This window comes from Manis pentadactyla, chromosome 6, assembly GCF_030020395.1.
Source record: "Manis pentadactyla isolate mManPen7 chromosome 6, mManPen7.hap1, whole genome shotgun sequence".
Lineage (NCBI taxonomy): Eukaryota > Metazoa > Chordata > Mammalia > Pholidota > Manidae > Manis > Manis pentadactyla.
In genome coordinates this window covers 111,248,020-111,271,292 of record NC_080024.1, presented here as the reverse complement: position 1 = coordinate 111,271,292, position 23,273 = coordinate 111,248,020, and the positions used below count along the sequence as shown (strand labels likewise).

Sequence of the window (23,273 nt, the reverse complement as noted above, 5' to 3'; positions counted from 1 at the left end):
AAGATCATTTATAATAGTGACAAATAGAAATAATTTAAATGTAGAGCAATAGGGAAATATTTACATAAATAGTGTCTATAATCATTTAATGGGAAACATTAAAAAGCATGTTTGTGAAATTGTTTAATGCTATGAAGAATTCTACAGATATCACAGGAAGTTTAAACAAAGAATTAAAACCTTATATATATATATATTTTGGGCCACAATTTCAAACATTATTTAAATTAAAATAATGTGTCATGGAAAAACTAAAATACCCTAAAATATTTATGATATTTGTCTTTAGAAGATGGGATTGTATAGAGTTTTTTTTAATGTCCATATTTTTATTTTCACTGTTTAAAAAAAAAAAGTTTCTGTAATAAATGTTTGAATTTAAAAATTATTCATCTTCTCATTTTATTGTCCTTAGACTATATTTTTGTATCTCTGCACCACTCCAGGTGGGTCTGGTATCTTGTGGACATCTATAGGGCTCTGCCATCTGGATTGTGTGTTTGCTCCAACCCACCTGGCTGAATAAAGCCTTTCTCCCTCACTTTCCTCTTCTGTCCCTGCTTGGGCATATCATGTCTGCTCTGTGTCTCACATTCGATTATCCATTCAACTTATCAAGTACATTTTACGTATTCTTTGCAAACATTTTAAACTTGTACTCCAGGTTATTTTAGAGCCATCTTCAAATGTAGGTGCAAAGCTGGAGTTTATACTGAGATTGAGCTACAATAGGTAGTGATGACTTAATATACACAACATGAAGACTATTTTTAAGTGTACAATTCAGTGGCATTAAGTTCATCCACAATGTTGTGTAACCATTACCACTATTTATTAACAGAACTTTTCTATCACCTGAAACAAAAACCGTTAAGAAATAATACCCATTCCCCTTCTCCTCTAGCCCCTGGTTACCTCCATTCTACTTTTTGTCCCTATGAATTTGCTAATTCTAAATACCTGACCTAAGTGTGTAATCATAGAATATTTGCCATTTTGTAACTGGCTTGTTTCACATAATGTAACATTATCAAGATTAATCATGCTATAGCATGTTTAAATTTCCTTCCTTTTTAAGGCTGAATAATATTCTATTATATGTGTAGACCACATTTTGTTCATTCATTCATCCATCTGTGGACACTTGGGTTTTTGTCTACCTTTTAGCTATTGTAAATAATGCTGCTGTGAACATGCCATATAAGTATCTGAGTCCCTATTTTCAATTCTTTTGGGTAATATCTAGGAGTTGAATTACTGAGTAATATAATTCTATGTTTACCTTCTTGAAGAATTGCCAAACTGTTTTCCATAGTGGATGTACCATATTTCATTCCTACCAGCAATATGTAAGGGTTCCAATTTCTCTACATCCTTGCCAACACTTATTTCTCTCCTCTCTTCCCTCCCTCCCTTCCTCCTTCCCTCCCTTCCTGCCTTCCTCCCTCCCTCCCTTAGTTCCTTCTTTCCTTTTTGAAAATAGCCATCCTGCTAGATATGAAGTGGTATCTCATTGTGGTCTTGATTTGCATTTCCCTATTGACTAATGGGATTGAGCATCTTTTCATGTGCTTATTAGCCATTTGTGTATCTTCTTTGGGGCAAATGTCTATTTTAAGTCCTTTGCCCACTTTTAAATTGGATTGCTTGTTTCTTTGTTGTTGTTGAGTTATATGACTTCTTTATGTATTTGAGATATTAATCCAGTATCAGAAATATGATTTATAAATAATTTTCCCATTCTGTTGGTTGTCTTTTCACTCTCTTAATAGTGTCCTTTGCACAAACTTTTTGTTTGTTGAAGTCTGATTCATCAGACTTTTCTTTTGTTGTCTGTGATTATGGCATTATATTTAAGAAATCAGTTCCAAATCCAACAACATCATGATAATTTATCCTTATATTTTCTTCCACAAGATTTATAGTTCTTGATTTTAGATACTTGATCCATTTTGAGTTAATTTTTGTATATGGTAGAAAATAAGGATCCAACTTCATTCTTTTGTATGTGGATATTTTTTGCACTTGGATTGTTGAGAAGACTATCACTTCCCTATTGAGTGGTCATGGCACCCGTGTTGAAAATCCACTGACCATATATGTGAGGATTTATTCTGGACTCTCCATTCTATTACATTGGTCTGTGTCTGTCCTTATGCCAATGCCACACTGAACTTTTGATTTCTGCAGCTTTGTAGTAAGTTTTAAAGTTGAGAAGTGTGAGTCCTCCAACTTCTGTTCTACTGTTTTGGCTACAGAAATGGCTTTCCAGTGGAACTACTGCTAGCCCACAACACCTAAACCAATCTTAAAGATTTGCTATGTAGCTCTGACAAATCCTGGCTCATGATTACTACACATCTTCAAAAAGTCACAAACTTTTACATTATTCTATGGCAATTGTATTAGTGTCCTATTGCTGCTGTAACAAATTTAGTGGCTTTATTGTCTTACAATTCTGGAGATCAAAAGTCCTAAAGTAAGGTGATGGCAGCCCTGGTTCCTTCTGGAACCTGTAAAGGAGAATCTATTCCTTGCTCTTTGTAGCACCTAGAGACCTTCTTCATTCATGGCTCATGGTCCCTTCTTCCATCTTCAAATCATATCAACTGAAACTTTGCTTCCTGAGTCACATCTCTTTCTTCTGCATTGGACCCTCCTACTTTTCTCCTACCTTGTAATTAGATTGGGCCCACTTTAATAATCTAGCATAATCTTCCCATCTCCAGATCCTTCTTTTAATTACATCTGCAAAGTCCCTTTTGTTATAAAGGAAACATATTCACAGGCTCTGGGAACTAGGGAGGAGACATCTTTGGGAGCCATCATTCCGCCTACTGTAGCCATAATGAGTGGGCACTGTTGCTGACCGAGGAACACACAGAACCGCTTAAATATCCTTTAGTTTCCCTATTCGTCTCCCTTGTAAATAAAGATTAGTTGTCCAGTTTTAAAGTATAGGGTAAAAGATTCGTTAATTTAACAACCTCATATTTCTACTTATGGGATATTTTTTCTACTGGGGCTGTGATTCTAAAGTCAGCAGGTATTTATTGAGTTCTTTCTTCTATTCCATGTACACAAAGTGACTATGATATGTTTCTTGACCTTGAAGATGCAATAGTCTGCTAGAAGAGAAAGACGTTACTGCACTGAAACACACTTTGAAAAAATTTTTATATCCTATGTCTCGGCAAACCTTCTTTTTCATCTTTTTGTCACATTTTACTGTGGTTTCTGAGAAAATTATGACCAGTGTCCCTTGGCAGCAATTGGGCTCCCATAGTCTTTCCTTCCATCCATTTCTATACCCATAAATGTATTTAGGTCCAACTTTTGCCTAAAATCCTGACACACCTGGCATTAGGGTAAACTATAATTCTCAACACATCATATTCCTTGGTGTGGCCTACACTGTGTTTATCTTTCCAGCTTCATCACCTACCATTCCTAGAAGCTCCTCTGTTCTGTCTGGAATCAATTATGCTTCCTCTGAAGTCCAGCATTTCCTGGCTCCTGACTTTGCACAACTCTTCCTTTACTCCTTTCTCATTGCCTGAGAAACCACTGTGCGTCCTCAAGCCTGGCCTCAAGCAGTGTTTTCTAGAAAGCCAGCCTCACAATCCTCTCCCCTTTTCCTGAGAGGTTCCCTTTCCCTGTATTTACTGTGTTATGAAGTTCATTGCTCTGTACTGTAATCACTGCCATTCTTGTCTATTTTTCTAACTATACTAACTTTAGTTAAATAAGAGATTATTCTTTTTAACTCCATGTTCCCTGGATATGATAGATTGCCTGTCTCACAGAAGCTTTTTATTAGTGTTGTTTGAATGAATGCTTGGATCCACATACATGCAACTGATTTAATACAAAATAACCTGCAGACTTGAGCAAGATTTACAATTTGGTGTGAGTCCTAAGCTAAAATGATTATTAGTTAGCACTTGGGTTTTCTTTACTATGGCCCATTTCTCTGGAAGACACTCACTCTAACTTTCTGTGTGATTAAATTCATGGGATTTTTTTTTTTAAAGGCCCATTCCTGAAACTTCATGTGACTCATTAGAGCTGTGTAGACTTATAGTTTGAAGCTGCTTATTTTAAAGGATAAATCTGTGCCATGAAGACAACAATTTTGAAGTAGCAGTTCTCTCAACATACGTATGAATCCAAAAAGAAGGTTTTCTTACACTTTAGTGCCCTCAGTACACTTTTGATTAAACATTCTTTTGAGATAAGCTTATTCTATTAGGAAAAGCGTTACAGGATTCCTAAAGAAGTGTATTCTTAAAAGATTCGTGCCATAAGTAAGTAAATAAATAGTCTTTCTGTTATTTTAATAAACAAAACAAATGCTTACAGATATAAACTCTGCCTTTCATGAGCTTAATTTTCATTTCAAAACTGGAGATGAGACTTTTTTTTTCAGTTTGGAAAAAAAACACTGAATTTTATGGAATGTGTGTAAGGTTACACCTTTAGGTAGAATTTGAATATTTATTCATTTGGGAGAGAGGATGAAAGACTGAATGTATGGAATGCAGAAGGGAATCCTTTCTCCTGTCATATTAATTAATAATGGGAGATTGATTTTATTTTATTTTGTCTTTCTAACTTCTTGGCACTGTCTGTCAGACCAAATTTAGGGGAGTTAGTAAAAAACAAGACACACATAGGCATATAAGATATATGGAACTTCATGTTCTGATTTATGAATTTTTAAGCTATTAACAAGGCTCTTTTGACAGCTAATACTAAAGATGATTTGGTGGAACTCTTCTTCCCTGCTACTGATGTTTCCTTCACTGTGGCAGGAACCATACTAATGCAGCACCCCTGATGCCTTTTCTCTGCCCACACCGGAGCTGCCCTGGAAGGAAGCTGTGAGCATGCACAGTCCAACCCCATCTTTGGGAGCTAGCTTCCTATAGGAACCCTGTACCTCCGTCCTGTGAGTTTTAGAGCAGCACCTAACACATGGGAGGCCTTGTGGTTTTCTAGTGTGGCCTGCGGCTGGGTGGGTGAGTCTGTTTCATTCTGTGTTTCAGTATTGGCAAGCTCTTTGTGACTGCATATCAGTCATATGCTGCAATATCAGGTTCATCTGTAATAAAGATCATATTTTGACAGCCTGTCTGCCCTTCTCATTGTCACTCAGGTAGTCCAGAATTCAGGGGTGATGTGTAAGGCCAATCATTATGCCAGTGTCCTTGCACTTATTTTTAAATCCTCACAACTTTTCTGAAAGTGTATCATCTTGTATCATCTGCTTGTTACAATTGAGGAAAGGAGGCTTTAGGAAGGTAAATTACTTCAAAGTTAAGTCTGGCACCCTGCTCAGCCCCCCTCCTGACTTCATGTCTATCAGGACATACTGCCAAAGGAGTTAACACTGCTGAAAGCTTTTAAATGACCTTGTATAGGATGAATCACCGAGTAAACCAGACAAGTTTTATTATTTGTAGCCTAGCATTTTCATATATATAAATAGAAATCTCTTAAAATGTAGCTGCCAGTCCCTGAATGCACAGGTGTTTGCCTGCCTTCCCGGTTCCACTGGCTGTCTTGATTTCATCCAAAGCCTCCTGCAGTTTTGAAATATCTCAGGCTTCCTGTTTCCTTTGACTAGAATGTTCCTTCTCCCCATGCCTGTTGATCTCCTCCTTACCCTTCAGAGCTCAGCTCCAACGTTAATTCTCAAACTGGCCTCCCATGGCCGCCATATGTAAAGATGGTCCACATGATGATTTCTGCCAGCCACCTGTCTGTCTCTTTACCTCAGAGGCCAGTATTTGTGATTATGTAGTCATTTCAAGGGTATATTTCCCACTAACTGAAGGCCAAGAGCAGAGCAACCACTCTTCTATTGTGAGCCTAGAGTCTTCAACAGTGAGAGCATGTGACTGGCACCCCAAAATGGTTGCTTGCATGATGAATGTAATAGATGTTGAGTAGATGGACACAGTGCTTGACATCATGCATTAGCCTTAAGGTCTTTGACAATTGTTTTCTACTTAATACTTGCATAATAATAACAATAGACTCTTTTGTGATAATTTTTAAAAAACAAAATACCAAACTGAAATCTGTAGCCTTCTTTTGAGGCTTTCAACTGTAGGAAGCATAGAATGGAGTTCTAAGTGTGCATAACCAAAGACTGACTTAACATTTTGGGGACCGTGTAAGACAAAGTTGCCCCAGTGATAGAATGTGCTTTATGTGGTACAGGGACTAATGGGTTGTGGAGAAGAACTTCTGTTGTAGCATTTCATTATCACATAAAGCATCTAATTCTGGTTGATTTTTATATATCAGGGAAGAACATCATGAAGTTTAGGTGATATGCTAATGCATATCAAACATATTATGATGTTGGATAGGGAATATGCTAATACCTACTTGTGCTTTTAATGCAATTTTTGATAACTTGTTTATTTGTTCATCTATAAAATGAGGTCAGTAATAGGGTAGGGTGTGAATTAATTTTGTTTCTTAGCCAAGCATAAAGACATGAGGTAAAGTGTTATGACTAAATGTGGATAGTTTGGGAACAAAATTAAGAATTTTTCCATATGCGTTTTCTCTCCTGTTGAACTAATTTAACACAATATCTTGAAGAGGCAAAAACAAGACATTTCTGCACACGTAATTTTGAATCCTTCAATCTTGAAAGTGTTGATCATGCATAATTTCAGTTTCCTGGCCAGCTGTTCTCCTGGAACAACGGCCCATGGGTAATAACCAGCCAAACCAAGATGTGCATAGAAATAACATTGATAATAGGCGATCAGGTGTGTTACTGGTTCAGTATGACAGCTGATATGGTTCAATTTTGTCCTCCCTACCCCCTCTTTTACAGGGCATCGATGTACGAGATGCTCCTCTGAAGGAAATAAAGGTGACTAGTTCCCGGCGGTTTATAGCTTCATTTAATGTCGTGAATACAACAAAACGAGATGCTGGAAAGTACCGCTGCATGATTCGCACTGAAGGAGGTGTTGGAATATCAAACTATGCAGAATTGGTAGTTAAAGGTATTTAAAGCATTTTTATACCTGAAAATAGTCCATTAAAATAGGTGTGTTAAATCATTGTGAATTTATTATTCATTTAAAGCTCAAACTTATCCTTGGCTGTTTCTGAACTGTAGTTTGGTGACAGGCTTTATTGATGGATTGCATTTTAAGTACAAAGTTTGCCCATGAGCTGTATTTTTGGAAAATGTATTTTATTTATGTTGGTTTCGTTGCATACAAAGCAGTGAATTAGCTCTTGGCAAGTTTTTCTGCCAACTCTGTATACAGAGATTACAACCTATAAATTTTTTTAAGGAATGAAATTTTTTACTGATAGAAAATCACTTAAAATCCAAATTTTCACCAGCCAGGGTGTTTATGATAACAGGGTGGTTAATAAAATGAAGCAGTGTCAGTATAAAAATGCTCAGTCATATCACACAAGCCATATTGGTAATACTGAGTTAACATTCATAATGTTGCAGTTAGGTTCTATTACTATATTTTGCATGACTGAAAAATTGAGTCATTATATTCAGGGAGGTAGGGTATGAGGGAAAAAAGTGTGGGGAAATAAGTTTCCTTTAGCTAGTTTAATGCTTTTGGGGGGGGCTGAGTTGTATAGTATTAAACCGCTAAGGCAATTCTTCGTCCTGGACAGAATAGTTTATACTTTTCGATGTAACATGAGGCATTTTTAGACAACGATGGCAGGCCATTTCTCTTTTATTCTAGAAGAACAGAATGATGCCTCCTTTTAACAATTTTTTCCCTACATTTATTAAATATGGAACATAAAACTGATCTCTTTTGGATGGACTATTCCTTTTGTCAGCAAATTTCTATGAATAAGCAGCTTTAAAGACTACAGGGTTCAAACCCCAGTAGACTTGAGGGTGTTGGCCAGTGGCTTACCCACTCTGTACTTCTGTTGCCTCATGTTTAAAATAGACACAATAATGTTACCTACCCTACAGGGCTATCAGAAAGATGGAATGCAAGACATACATGAATAGCACTTTGAACAGTGGACGTAGTAAGCAAGCAGCCATCAGCTGGTTGGGCCGTGATGGGGAGGGGGAGTAGGCATGGTGACTCTTACCTTCTGCCCCAGTATATTAGTGGTCTTCATTTAGAAATACATGTCAATACTACCTTTCTTATTGAAAAAATATATATAAAGGCCTGCCCTCTTATTCCCCCCACTTGCTCACCACACACATAATAAATGAAAATCTGTGGTTAAAAACTCTATGGGTGATTTTGGCAAATGATTCTGATGTGAAATCACTACTGCCAATGATAGTCACCACTGGCTTACAAGAGAAAATGTTCATTGGTGGGCCTACCACACGCAGTGACCAATGTTCTGTGTAAAGAAGTGCACATTGAAATACTTACTTAGATAATATATTTTGCTACACCAGATCCCTATGAATTTTGGTATATAGTGAAACTCTAGCCTGTCTGGCTAGTTTAAGTCTAACATCTGTAAGGAAAGTAAAAGTCTTCATAGTTATGCACCTATTCTGCAGAAGGCTTTCTGGAGAGTGAGGAGTCACAATGTAGAACATGGAAGCCATGTACCAACGAATCCAGCACAGTGGCCACCTCTGTGCTCTTTATTATCAGCTGAGTTCTTTATTATCTTTATTATTACTTAATTTTCATCTTGGCTAAGTTATTTGTGATTGTGCTCCATTTTCTGATTTATAGTTGACACAGTGCTTCACTGTGTGCATGAGGCATCAAACTTCATGAGCAGTATGATGAAATTCTGGTAACTTCTGAAAAAATTACCCCTGTAGAAAACTTAACTTGTTGGAAGCTATAAGTAAATCAGAAATTTCTAGTCTGCCAGAACAAATATAAACAGTGAATGAGTGGGTTCTTACTCACATTTATGCAGCACATATTCCTGTCTTGCAGCAGTGTAGCAGTATCGTGGCTAATTGAGATAAAAATATCCAGACACCTCTTTCCATTTCTGCACACTGCCGAAGCTCATGACAATTGGCTTGGAGCTATAGCTCAACTCTGAAATTCAACTTTTCCTTCATTCATAATGTAGAGTCATATTTTTCATATACTTTATTTTTAAAAGTGAGATGGCAACTGGGGGAAAAAGATGGCAGCATGAGAAGTAAGGCAGAAACCTCCACCCAGACCCACATGTAACACAAAATCCTGAAAGAGTGACCAGAAAGAAGAATACAACAGACAGCTTACATCTGGGGAAAAGAGAAGACCTCATGGAAAAGGGTAAAGTAGCAAAGTGGCAATCCAGTGGGACCCAAGGCCACTCCCCACCCCAGCTCACAGGCAAGGGGAAGAAAAACAGAGTGAGGAGGGCATGGAAGCACAGAACTGCTAAATTACCAGACCTGAAGATCTGCTCTGGAAGCACAAAACCACGGTACATGGTGCTCTGGAGATTAGAGGGGTTGGAAAGCAAAGACAGATGGAATAATCAGAGAGACTGAGATTCCAACTGCTTGTGGAAAATGGGTACCCACGCTGCTCCAGGCAAAAGAAAGGAGGGCGATCTGAAAGACTTCCTGACAGCGAGAGGGCTGCTAAAGGGGCAAGGGTTATATAGACCTTGCTGCTTAGGAGAAAGGACAAATGGACAAAATCATCCCAGCACACTCAACCCATCAGGTTGGGAACTTCCAGGAGCTTCAAGTGCTGCATCCCCCTGGCTGACAACATAGCACTGAGGCCCCCCACTGTGATACACAGCACCAGTTAGCAAATCTACAACACCCCGACATCACACCAGGCAAGCGGAGGGCATCCCCACCTTTGATAGCTACAGGGGCATAACACAGAAGCTGCCTCCCTGTGTGCTCAGCGCACTGACCCTGACAGTGAAGGCAGGTACTATAGTCAGGAAGCAGGAAAGAACTCTTCCCAGCAGACACAACTGCTGACCACCTGCTACCCTTGCCATCACTCTAGGGGCCAGGCAGCTCCAGAGAGTAAACCTTCTGGGCACTACAGGGCACCTCCCAAACAAAGTTATTATTCCATATCATTCATTAGAAATATAAGTGGCAAAAGAACCTGATGCAAACCAAAAATCCCTCAAACACCACAAAGAGGGCTCAGTGAAACTGAAATAACCAGTCTTCTTGATAAAGATTTCAAAATAAATATCATAAACATGCTCACCAAGCTACAGAAAAATATTCAAGATCTCAGGGATGACTTGAAGAAAGAGATAAAAAGTTTGAAAAATACAGTATCTGAAATGAAACATACAATGGAAGGATTTAAAAGCAGATTACATGAGGCAGAGGAGACAGTAAATGAAAGAGAAATTAGAGAACAAAAATACAAAGAAGCTGAGGCACAGAGAAAAAAGGATCTCTAGGAATGAAAGAATAATAGAACTGTGCAACCAATCAAAATGGGCCGATATTCGTTTTAGAGGGGTACCAGAAGAAGAAGAAAGAGAAAAAGGGATAGAAAGTCTCTTTGTGCAGCCTTGTCCTTGTCCCCTACTCCCCTAACAGTACTCTGGGACAGCCGAGGAATGTGTCAGCAATGAACTATCAATGGCCCAACTCTGTGTCCAAAGCTGGACTCATTAACTCACCCCTCATCCCACCCTGATACTGGTTTACTAGTTTTGTACTACATATCTTAGTCATCAAACTCATAAAAGTGGATTTCATTCCCAAAATTCAATACTTGTTCATTCTTGTTTCAACTCTTCTCCCTCATTCTATTGGCTGAAAAATTTAATGCAAATCCCAGATAGTCTGTCATTTTGCCTTGAGTTATAGCACCATTTTCACACCCAGCAAAATTAATAAGCCCTTTAATATTATATAGCAACCAACCTATTTTAAATTTTCCCCCAATGACTCAAGAATACCTTCATAATTTATTTTTTAAATCAGGACCCCAAAAAAATCCATATAAATTACATGTAATTGATATTGTCTTTATATAATATTTAATCTGTAACACATACCTCTTAACCTTACCTCCTTTTTTATGCCACATATTTGTTGAAGAAACTGTGTATTCAGAAGGTTTTTCATGTATAATTACTAATTTCCTATGATATATCTTATACTAATAAATCTCTTCTAGTATGTTAAAAAAAAAACAAAGAGAGAATCTCTTTGAAGAAATAATTGCTGAAAACTTTCCCAGTCTGGGAAAGGAGAAAGTATCTCAGGCCAGGGAGGTGCACAGATCTCCCAACACAAGGGACCCAAGGAAGACAACACCAAGACATATAATAATTAAAATGGCGTATTAAAAGCAGCCAGAGAGAGAAAAAAGATCACCTACAAAGGAAGACCCAACAGGTTATTATCAGACTCCTCAGCAGAAACCTTACAGGCCAGAAGGGGATGGTATATTTAATGCAGTGAAACAGAAGGGTCTCAAAGCAAGAATAATCTACCTGGAAAGATTATCGTTTAAATTTGAAGCAGGGATTAAACAGTTCCCAGATAAGCAAAAGTCGAGGGAATTTACCTCCTACAAACCATCTCCATACTGTATTTTATAGATGGAAGTACACCCAAGTCACCAGAGAAAATAAAACCACAGTAAAGAAAGTAGAACAACTAATTATGAAACAAATAAAAAATTATATCAACTATCCCAAAAGTCAGTCAAGGGATACACAAAAAGTACAGAATGTGACACCTAACATATAAAGAATAGAGGAAGAAAAGGGAGAAAAAAAAGAGCCTTTAGATTGTGTTTATAATACAATAATGAGCAAATTAAGTTAGACTGCTAGATATTAAAGAAGCAGCCCTGGAACCTTTGGTAACCACAGACCTAAAGCCTGCAATGGCTATAAGGACATATATATCAATAAACACCTTAAATGTAAATAGGCGGAATGCACCAATCAAAAGATAGAGTTACAGAATGGATAAAAAAATGAGACCCATCTATATGCTGCCTGCAAAAGACTACCTTCAAACCCAAAGACATACACAGACTAAAAGTGAAGGGATGCAAAAAGATATTTCATGCAAATAATAGGGAGACAAAAGCAGGAGTTGAAGTACTTGTATCACACAAAATAGACTTCAAGACAAAGAAAGTAACAAGAGACAAAGACATTATATAAATGATAAAGGGTTCAGTCAAATAAGAGGATATAACCATTATAAATATCTATGCATCCAACATAGGATCACCTAAATATGTGAAACAAATACTAACAGAATTAGAGGGGGAAATAGAACATAATGCACTCATTTTAGGAGACTTCAACACACCACTAACTCCAAAGGACAGATCCACCAACAGAAAATAAGTAAGGAGACAGAGGCACTAAACAACACAATAGAACAGATGGACCTAACACATATCTACAGAACACTCCACCCAAAAGCAACAGGATACACATTCTTCTCAAGTGCACATGGAACATTTTCCAGAATAGATCACATACTAGGCCACAAAAAGAGCCTCACTAAATTCAGAAAGATGGAAATTTTACCAACCAGCATCTCAGACCACAAAGGTATGAAACTAGAAATAAAATATGGAAAGAAAACAAAAAAGCCCACAAACACATGGAGGCTTAACAACATGCTCCTAAATAATTAATGGATCAATGATCAAATAAAAATAGAGATCAAGCAATATATGGAGATAAATGAAAACAACAACTCAACACCCCAAATTCTGTCAGACACAGCAAAGGCATTTCTAAGAGGAAAGTATATAACAATACAGGCTTATCTCAAGAAAGAAGAACAATCCCAAAGGAACTGTCTAAATTCACAATTAATGAAACTAGAAAAAGAAGAACAAATGAGGCCCAAAGTCAGTAGAAGGAGGGACATAATAAATATTATAAATATTAGAGCAGAAATAAATAAAATTGAGAAGAATAAAACAACAGAAAGAATCAATGAAATCAGGAGCTGGTTCTTCAAGAAAATAAACAAAATAGATAAACTCCTAGGCAGACCTATCAAAAGAAAAAGAGAGTCTACACACATAAACATAATTAGAAATGAGAAAGGGAAGATCACTACAAACACCACAGAAATAAAAAGAATTGTTAGTGAATACTATGAAAAATTATATGGTAACAAATTGAATAACCTAAAAAAATGGACAACTTTCTAGAAAAATACAACCTTCCAAGACTGAAGCAGGAAGAAACAGAAAATTTGAAAAGAGCAATTACCAGCAGTGAAATTTAATTGGTAATCAAAAAACTACCTAAGAACAAAATTCCTGTACCAGATTGTTTCACTGCTGAATTTTATCAAACATTTAGAGAAGACCTAATACCCATCCTCCTTAAAGTCTTCCAAAAAGTAGAAGAGGAGGGAATATTTCCCAACTCATTCTATTAGGGCAGCATCACTCTAATACCAAAACAAGGCAAAGACATCACAAAGAAAATTACAGACCAGTATCCCTGATGAACATAGATGTAAAAATATTCAACAAAATATTAGCAAACTGAATTAAAAAATACATCAAAAAGATCATCCATCATGATCAAGTGAGATTTATTTCAGGGATGCAAGGATGCTACAATATTTGAAAAACCATTGTCATATCCAACATCACAAAAATCACACGATCATCTCCACATAGATGCTGGAAAGGCATTTGACAAATTTCAACATCCATTTATGACAAAAACTCTCAACAAAATGGGTATAGAGAAAAGTACCTCAACATAACAAAGGCCATATATGAAAAACCCACAGCCAACATTTTATTTAACAGTGAAAAACTAAAAGCTTTTTCTCTAAGATCAGGAACAAGACAAGGATGCCCATTCTCCCCACTTTTATTCAACATAGTACTGGAGGTCCAGCCATGGCAATCAGACAACACAAATAAATAAAAGGCATCCAGATTGGTAAGGAAGAAGTTAAACTGTCACTGCTTGCAGATGACACGATATTGTACATAAAAATCCCTAAAGAACCCACCCCAAAGCTTCTGAAACTAATAACTGAATTCATCAAAGTTTCAGGATGTGAAGTTAATACAAAGAAATCTGTTGCATTCCTATACACTAATGATGAACTAGCAGAAAGAGAAATCAGGAAAGCAATTTCATTCACAATTGCAGCAAAAGAATAAAATACCTAGGAATAAACCTAACCAGTGATGTGAAAGACCTATACCCTGAAAACTACAAGACACTCATGAGAGAAATTAAAGAAGGCACCAATAAATGGAAATTCATCCCATGCTCATGGATAGGAAGAATTAATATTGTCAAAATGGCCATCCTGCCTTAAGCAATCTACAGATTCAAGGCAACCCTATCAAAATACCAATAGCATTCTTCAATGAAGTAGAACAAATAGTCTAAACTTCATACGGAAACACAAAAGACCCTGAATAGCCAAAGCAATCCTGAGAAGGAAGAACAAAGCTGGGGCATTACACTCCTCAACTCAAGCTCTACTACAAAGCCACAGTAATCAAGACAATTTGGTACTGACACAAGAACAGACCCATAGATTAATGGAAGAGAATAGAGAGCCCAGATATAAACCCACACATATATGGCTATTTAATATATGATAAAGGAGCAATGGATGTACAATGAGGACACAATAGACTCTTCAACAACTGGTGTTGACACCACTGCACAGCTGTATGTAAGAGAATGAAACTGGATTACTCTCTTAACTCCATATACAAAAGTAAACTCAAAATGGATCAAAGACCTGAATGTAAGTCATGAAACCATAAAACTCTTAGAGGAAAACAGGCAAAATCTCTTGAATATAAACATGAGCAACTTTTCCCTGTACACATCTCATCAGCAAGGGAAACAAAAGCAAAAATCAACAAATGTGGCTACATCAAACTAAAGATCTTCTATACAGCAAAGGACACCATCAGTAAAACAAAAAGGCATCTAACAGTATTTGAGAATATCTTCATAAGTGACATATCCAGTAAGGGGTTAACATCTAAAATATATAAAGAAATCACACAGTTCAACACCCAAAAAGCAAATAACACAATTAAAAAATGGGCAGAGGATCTGAACAGACACTTCTCCAAAGAAGAAATTCAGATGGCTAACAGGCACATGAAAAGATGTTCCACATTAATAATCATCTGGGAAATGCAAATTAAAATGACAATGAGATATCACCTCACACCATTTAGGATTGCCAAAATCCAAACTACAACAAATAGCAAATGCTGGTGAGGATGTAGAGGAAAGGGGAACCCTCCTGCTCTGTTGGTGGGAATATAAATTAGTTCAACCATTGTGGAAGGCAATATGGAGGTTCCTCAAAAAAGTAAAAATAGAAATGCCATTTGACCCACAAATTTCACTCCTAAGAATTTACCCAAAGAAAACAAAGTCCCAGTTTCAAGAAGACATATGCACCGCTATGTTTATCACAGCACTATTTACAATAGCCAAGACATGGAAGCAACCTAAGTATCCATCTATAGATGAATAGATAAAGAAGATTTATGACATGGAATAATATTAATCGATGAGAAGACACAAATCTTAACATTTGCAACAACATGGATTGACCTGGAGTGTATTATGCTCAGTGAAATAAACCAGGCAGATAAGGACAAGTATCAACTAATTTCACTCATTTGTGGAATATACCAATATACAAACTGAAGGAACAAAACAGCAGCAGGCCACAGACTCCAAGAAGGGACTAGTGGTTACCAAAGGAAAAGGGGGTGGGGAGGTGGAGAGAAGGGGATTAAGGGGTATTATAATTAGCACACATAATGTAGGGGAGTCACGGGGAAGGCGGTATGGCACAGAGAAGAAAAATAGTGACTCTATAGCATCTTACTACGCTGATTGACAGTGACTATAATGGGGTGTGGGACTCAATAATATGGGTGAATGTAGTAACCATAATGTTGCTCATGTGAAACCTTCCTAAGATTGTATATCAGTTGTACCTTAAGTAAAAATAAAGTGAGATAGCATGCTAGATTCTATTATGTATATACTTAATAAAATATTACCTTGATATAATTACTTTAAAATACACAATAATGTTTTAAACCACCTATATATAATTTAACCCTTTTTTTAGATTTGGAAGGCTAATTTTTCTTAAATGGGAAAGACTAAAGTCCACAGAGTTTATAACTTTCTCAAGGTCACACACTGATCTGGTGCCAGCCCAGCAAATGAAACCCAAGTCATTTTTGTTGTGATTATTCTTACCTTCTTCATGACTACCACTTCTTTTGGTAATCCAGGACATAAAAATATTGTAAATAATCTCCTCAATGCATGTATATGTGCATACATATTGTAATTTCAGGGGGAAAATCCTGGGGCAAAATACCTTTGAAACCGAAATCAGCCAAAGAGTGAAACGAAGTAGGAGAAACCCATTTATTTCTTAAAGCAGTCATCCACTGCTGCTCTCCCATGTCTCTTGTTACCCAGATGCAGAAGGGACCCCACCCAGATATGCCCTCACTAGCCCTTGTAATTACCTATTGATACTGAAACGGACTACTTCTCTCCACTTGGAAATATCTGTTGAGAGATTCTGGAAATATTGCAAATTTTCCCACACATACCAATATCATTTAATTATATATAGGCACTTACATATTTATATCAGATATATGTATATGTATCTATATGTGTATAAATTTAGAATTATTTTTATTGTGTCCTTTTACTTTCACTTGAATTAAATATTGTAAATTGCTTTTTATCCCTTAAGTAGATTGAACCCCATCTTTTTCTTCCTTCCTTTACTTTGAGAAAATGTATTCAAAATTTAAATATTGACCTATTATTGTTCTTCCAGCAACTCAAAAGCCCTTTTGAATGTCTCTCTCAATTATTTCCAGGTTCTGTTTGAATCTTTCATTTGATTTAACATATTTGGTACTTAAAGGGGAATTAGTAAAGAAAATGTTCTCAGGACAGACAAGCATTAAGGCAGGTCTATTTCAGGACATTCCTAAGAGTAGCCTGAATAAATTGGTCTGCTCACTAACCTCTGTGGCCTTTCCCCTGAGTTGTGTTTTGAATGGCAGTTCAGCAACCCTTGCTAGCATTTAGCAACTTCAAAGTAATTAACTGCTCTTTCAGCCTGGCTACATAAATGCCTTAGGATATACTATAAAAGGCCCATTTCATGTCCTTATTCAAGGAATCACCTAATGATGTAAATTGATGTTAGATCATTATGACTAGAGTCCCAACTATTTAAAGAAATGAAGAGCTAGCACAAAGTTGTAGTTTATAAACAAGAAGAATAATAGTAAATTTACACAAAATTTGCAGTCACCCAAATAAAATCCATCCTCTAGGGTCTTATTTTAACTCAGTCTGAGCTTTCCACAACTACTTTAAAAAATCAATTTGACTTCACACACCTCAAATACAGAAAAGAACGGCAACATCCAAGCCCAACCGTGAAGTTGGTGGTCTCTCAGTCAGTTTAGGGATCCACCTGGTATTGTCTCAGGGGCCAAGGTCAGATGGTACTAGCTGCCCCGAGGTGCTGTTCAGCGGGAAGGATGACTGTAATCAATTGGCTGTGTCTGTCACAGAGCTGACAGAAGTTGCAGCATGTAAGCCAACATATGCCGGTAATAGAACATAGCAGGCTTTACTCTCCAAGTATTCTTATGGGCTAAATGAGGAGTTAAAAAAAAAAAAAAAAGCATGAACCACTGGCAGAAATAGTCTTGAAAAGTACACTAGATCTTACTTAGGTGGAGATTCATTAATATACAAATATGTTGTTTTGTACCATTATCTACTTTCTAAAATATCATGTATGGTGACACTCACAGTGATATTGGCATATGCAATGCCTTCATTTGATACCAGGAGAGCCATTCAACCAACACCTCACTGATGTCCTGGGAATACTACTTAAAACAAGATTATTTTTCTCTCTCCCTTCGGAGACAATGATCTAGGAAAAGAGTCAGTCTCAGGCTTTAAACAATGAGAGAGACTGTCTTGGGTTGTAAAGAGAATTTGCTATTGATTGTTAGAGTTTTATCAAGCTGGGCATAGCTTGTGCTTTGCTTCAGAGCTTTTCTTTCTAGTCACTGCTTTAATAAGACTCATTACTGGCAGCTCCCTGAACAGCAGCAGTGGTGGACTTTATTATCCAGATTGCTTACTTCTCTTGTAGCTGAATGAGTCCGTTGTGATGTTTTTTGGGAAATGAGTCATCCTGGAAATGCATTTATGATGAGATAAACTATACTTTCAGCCATGTTTTTAAAATGATGATATCATTGGAATATAAATATAAGGAAACTGAATTTAATGACATAGATAACTAGCACCTTTGGTGATTTCGAACCATTCTCAATAAAGAGATTGATAATAAAGTGCCTCCTGGATCTTCAGTAGTACCACTTGAAAGAACTTCAATGAGTTACTTCCAGTGAAAAAGGAAACCCTTTGATGTCTGTGTCACCCTCTGAGAAAAATTAGTTGAGTCTTAAAATAAACTGGGGGCATACCTACTTGAGCAAGCTTAGGTTTTAAAGGTGGTTTATTTCACATATTGGAACATTGTGAAAATGTTTATCAGTGTGTTTTTTCTTAATAACCTAAACAAAACCATTCTCAACAATTCATTCCTGAAATGTTAATGTCTTCTATACTTTAATAATGGATGTATGTTTAGACTCTTTTAAAACTGAAGACCAAAGTCTCTGAAAAGTGGTTCACGTGTTTGCCTTTCAGAACCACCTGTCCCCATTGCCCCACCTCAGCTTGCCTCCGTGGGGGCGACCTACCTGTGGATACAGCTCAATGCCAACTCCATCAATGGGGACGGGCCCATTGTCGCCAGAGAGGTGGAGTATTGCACGGCAAGTGGGAGCTGGAATGACCGGCAGCCGGTGGATTCCACAAGTTATAAAATTGGGCACCTCGACCCGGATACAGAGTATGAGATCAGCGTGCTCCTCACCAGGCCGGGAGAGGGTGGCACTGGGTCCCCCGGACCAGCTCTCAGGACGAGAACCAAGTGTGCCGGTGAGTGGGGCAGACCTGCGACCACATCTGTCTTTCTGTGCGCTCACCTGCAGCATGGGTGTTTAGGTGTCAGACTTGCTCTCCCAGCTCTGTCATTATCCTGTGCAAAAACAAATGATCTCCTTGGCCTCTGACAGTAGCCCAACAGCCAGGCTTTGGGACCTGGGGACTTTGGGACCTCAAGGCTCGGTATCTTCCAGGACACCTCTACCCCCTTTTTTCCTCTTCTTTATTTGTAACTTGTGAGTCTCACATAGTTCATGTAAGAATTGTCCCTGAAGCTGACAGACAGCATCTGTTCCATGATATCTGCTCGCAGGTCTGGCCCTCTAATGTTGGCTCTTTTGTTGTGTATTCTCAGTGAATGTGCTTGCAGCCTGCAGGGGCACTGGAATAATGCATTCTGTCTCAGAGACAGTTTTGAAACTGTGTTTTCATTGATTGATATTTAATGGAGGGGCTGCTTGCCAATAACACAGGGCCCATGTATAAAGGAAGCCAGGGTGATCTGTGGGCTGCATGCAGTCTTCAAGTTTAGATCCTGAAGTTCTAATTAATTGTGCTGAACCTGTTCTGCAGCTTAAATAAAAGAAGGAGTGATAAAGAGAGATGTGGAGTGTCTAATGAAACCCAGACCCTTAGGAAAGCTCCTATTAGAGGGTATAGTGTTGTTTCTACATAGCTACCCTAGGATAGGAAGTAGAAATAACGTATTTGGGTACTGAAGTGTTCTTTCATCATGTAAGTGAAGAATCCCTATATTGATGTGACGAGATCCCATAAACTTTTATGGAGTAAAGTAACTGTTCAGATAAGATTATTTAAGAAGACACTTACCAATTTGTTTCTTTCTTTTTTTTTTATTTTTATTTTTTACTTTTGAATGTACTTAGAGCACAGTCTAACCCTGGCTGGTAGGAGAAATGATTGAACCTTACCAGTTTGTAGAGGTTCTGTTTTTTCCTCATAATATGGAGTATGTTGTTTCCACCTATTCGAAACTCGTAGAAAAATTGCTTTTTGTTTGTTTTGTTTTAACTTCATTAGAAATGAGGACAGGAAGCTTTTACTGCTGGGGATACGTGGTGGGCCTTAGTCTTCCCTGCTATTCCATACCACATGCTCCTGACACCCTCAGTGTACAGTTTGGAGTAAGGGCAGCTACCTTGCATGATGGTTCACATAGCCCCACGTGGTGGCTCTAAGGAGATAGGGAACTGATAACTCTTTCTCTTCTTCACTCCTCTAAACCATGCCATCTCCTCTCTTTAGTTGAATAAAATCTCCCTTCCTTTTTATAAAATAATTTTTTCTGTTACCATCTGTTGCAATACAAACTGTAGCTATGTATAACACTGCATATCATTTTACAAGAAAGGAATTGCTTTCAAATTTATTGTTTATTTTGTAACTGTCTTGCAAAGTCTCCAGACAAATATCATGATCCCTCTTATTATGGACCAGGAAACACAAATCCAGATGAGCCTCTGTCCTCCCCTAAGCATGGTCAGTAAGCAGTAAGTTTAGGTTGGTTCCCTTTAGTGTGATTTGAGGAATCCTATTCTGAACATGGAAATACATTGTCTCGCTCTCTCTCTAAAAGGTTAGAATTCCATTGCACAGCCTACAAGAGAATACAGTCTGTTTCATTCTTGTCACTAATAACCCCACTTACTTAATGTTTCCAGGTCTGTCCTTTCTGCATATTTTGCCTTTTCCTTGGTTTTCTGCCTGTATATTTCAGCTATTGACACAATTACTGTATACATTTCCCCTGAATATAATACATGTATTTCTGTTTTTCGGAAACCTTTTGTTACTGTTGGCATAATGTGCAAATATACATCTCTCAAAGAGACAATGGGTCTTTTATAATAGATTGGTAGCACTTTTTAAGAAATTAAAACCAATTTTGAATTGATATTTGCATGCCAACCCTATGCCTTAAAGTATTAAGCCTCACTTAAGTGAGGAAGCCTAATGATAAAGAATGTTTTTTTCCTCTTACCATTTGCATCCTGTCATTGACACTATTCCTGGTGTGTCACATACTGGCATGGAACATTTTTTGAAAAGCTATGGTTGAACTAGTCAATCTTAAGAAATAGAAGTAAGTTAAGTGCAAGAGTCAAAGCTAGATATAAGAGGGAGAGGCATTGAGATGGGTGAGGACAATGAAGTCAAATGAGATTTTCTGCTGTATGATGAAATCATTTCACCCATTTGAACTGAAGCTTTTGAGAAAATCTAAAGGTAAGACTGGTACCTGCTGCGGGTGAGCAGTTAGACCTTGTGGGAAACAGGACTGAGTCCAATGGAAGAAGAAAGACTGAAAAATGTGATCCTGGTCCCAGCCTGTTACTCAGATGGTCTGTGAGCATTTAGGGTTCCTAAAGAGCAAGGTATGGATCTCATACCCTAAGAGAAGGGCTGTCAGCATCCTCAAAGTAGATGCAAAATGTCCTTGGTCAGGCTGGAATAGTGGATGAATCTAATAGGGAGATATGTAGTAGGAATAATTGTATATTCATCCTATATGCTTTAAAAAGCCTAAGGTACTAGTATGGATTTAGAGTACTAAAATTAAGCAGCAGCATATATAAACAGAAGAGATTGAGGACTTGACTTAAATGCATATCAATCTATAATACAATCCATATTTTGTTAAGCCTTACTCTCCCCAAAAGTAAACCCCAGTATAATCTTAGGTTGCATTAAGAAAGTTAAATGCCCAAATTGAAGGAGGTGATAGTCTTATTCTACCAGTGGTAGTTAGCCTCCCTGTAATTATCACATTTATTTCTGGCCCTTGCATTTTAAGAGTGAGAGCATAAAATACACTGTATGCAAGAAATAGCAGCCGGGATAAGGAAGGTTCTGGAACCTTGCATCCCAATGAGGGATGATGGAAAGAATTGAAAAAAGTAAGTGTCTGTGTAAATAAGACGAGAGCTGAATCATGAATAGTGAGTTTCCAATGGCTGATGCATTCAAATAAAACCTGACATTGTAGAAGGTGATTTCTATATTTCAAGGAGGATTGAGCTGGTTGACCCCAAAGATTTCTTCAACATTACATTCTATGATTCACACAGTTTTCTTTCTCTCAGATCACCCGTTGAATGTTCTACCCTGACAGTCTTTGAGTTTCACTTGTATTTACCCTTCTCCAAATACTCCATAATCATGTTTGTTAAGTCCTGTTCTGAAGGCCAGTGGAAGACTGTGACATTTACAAAAATCTGAGCAAAATGGGGAAAACAGTGAGTTTTTAATACTGCATAGGTTAGATTTAAAGGAATGACTCTCATTCTGAGGTATGGTACTTGATTTTTGTGCTAAAATACCCCTTTTATGAAATGATAGTGCTGGAGAGTAATAGAGCCAGAGTCTGCAGCTGAAAACACAGGCTCTGGGACCAGGCGGCCTGGGTTTCAGTTCTGGCTCTGCCCAGACTTATTCATGTGACCATGCATAATCTGTTTACCTTCTCTCTACCTCTGTTGCCTTATCTATAAAACAGGGGTGATAATAATAATACATATCTTGTAATGTGGTCCTGAAGACTTAGAGCTAATATGCATAAGGTGCCTAGAACAGAACAGAATTAGATGTTGACAACGTGATTTCATGGCCCTAGATGTTTTAGAAATATTATTTATCTGATAAATCAAAACTCTGAGGACCAGTTTTATATTATGGACTCATAGAGTCCCCTGCAATTGAGCATTGCTTTCATGACATACATACCACTCTCTCATTTCTTCTAGCAAATCCATTTCTTTTGGACAGGCTCTCTGTTTTCATTTCTGCACCAATGAGACCTGTCCTATCATGTTTTGGTGATGCCCATGAAAATGTATTTAGCATTCAAATGCATCTAGCGTTCAAATGGTGAGATCACTAATTTATTTTGCTTTGTGCAACAGAATTGATTTTCATGTGTGGCTTAAGACATAATCTCATCAGCTCAGATTTCTTTCAAGAATTGTATTGCAGTGCACTTTCAGAGCCCTTGCTTCTTATGCCTCTGAAAATTATTTCCAGATATATGCACAGGCTCTCCACATGTGACCTTGATCGAATCACTTAGCTTCTCTGGTTCCACCTCCTCATCTCTAAGTAAGGGCCATGACACCTGCCCTGACTTTGTCGGAGGTACTTTTCAAGATCAGGTTAGATATTATCTGTAAAGGTATTTTACAAATAATAAAATGCTCTGCTTATATGGGATATTTTTAAAGAAATTATTATTTTTG

At 37.5% G+C, this 23,273-nt stretch overlaps 1 protein-coding gene across 7 annotated transcripts in view; it reads left to right on the top strand.

Moving 5' to 3' along the window:
- PTPRM (protein tyrosine phosphatase receptor type M) overlaps nucleotides 1-23,273 on the top strand; it is an 895,627-nt gene that overhangs the window by 463,202 nt on the left and 409,152 nt on the right. For all 7 annotated transcript variants that reach the window (XM_036880717.2, XM_057504052.1, XM_057504051.1 and 4 more), the window contains exons 6-7: nucleotides 6,860-7,034; nucleotides 18,721-19,014. In XM_036880717.2, coding sequence (XP_036736612.2) covers nucleotides 6,860-7,034; nucleotides 18,721-19,014 — 469 coding nt within the window. The remainder of the gene's footprint in view (nucleotides 1-6,859; nucleotides 7,035-18,720; nucleotides 19,015-23,273) is intronic.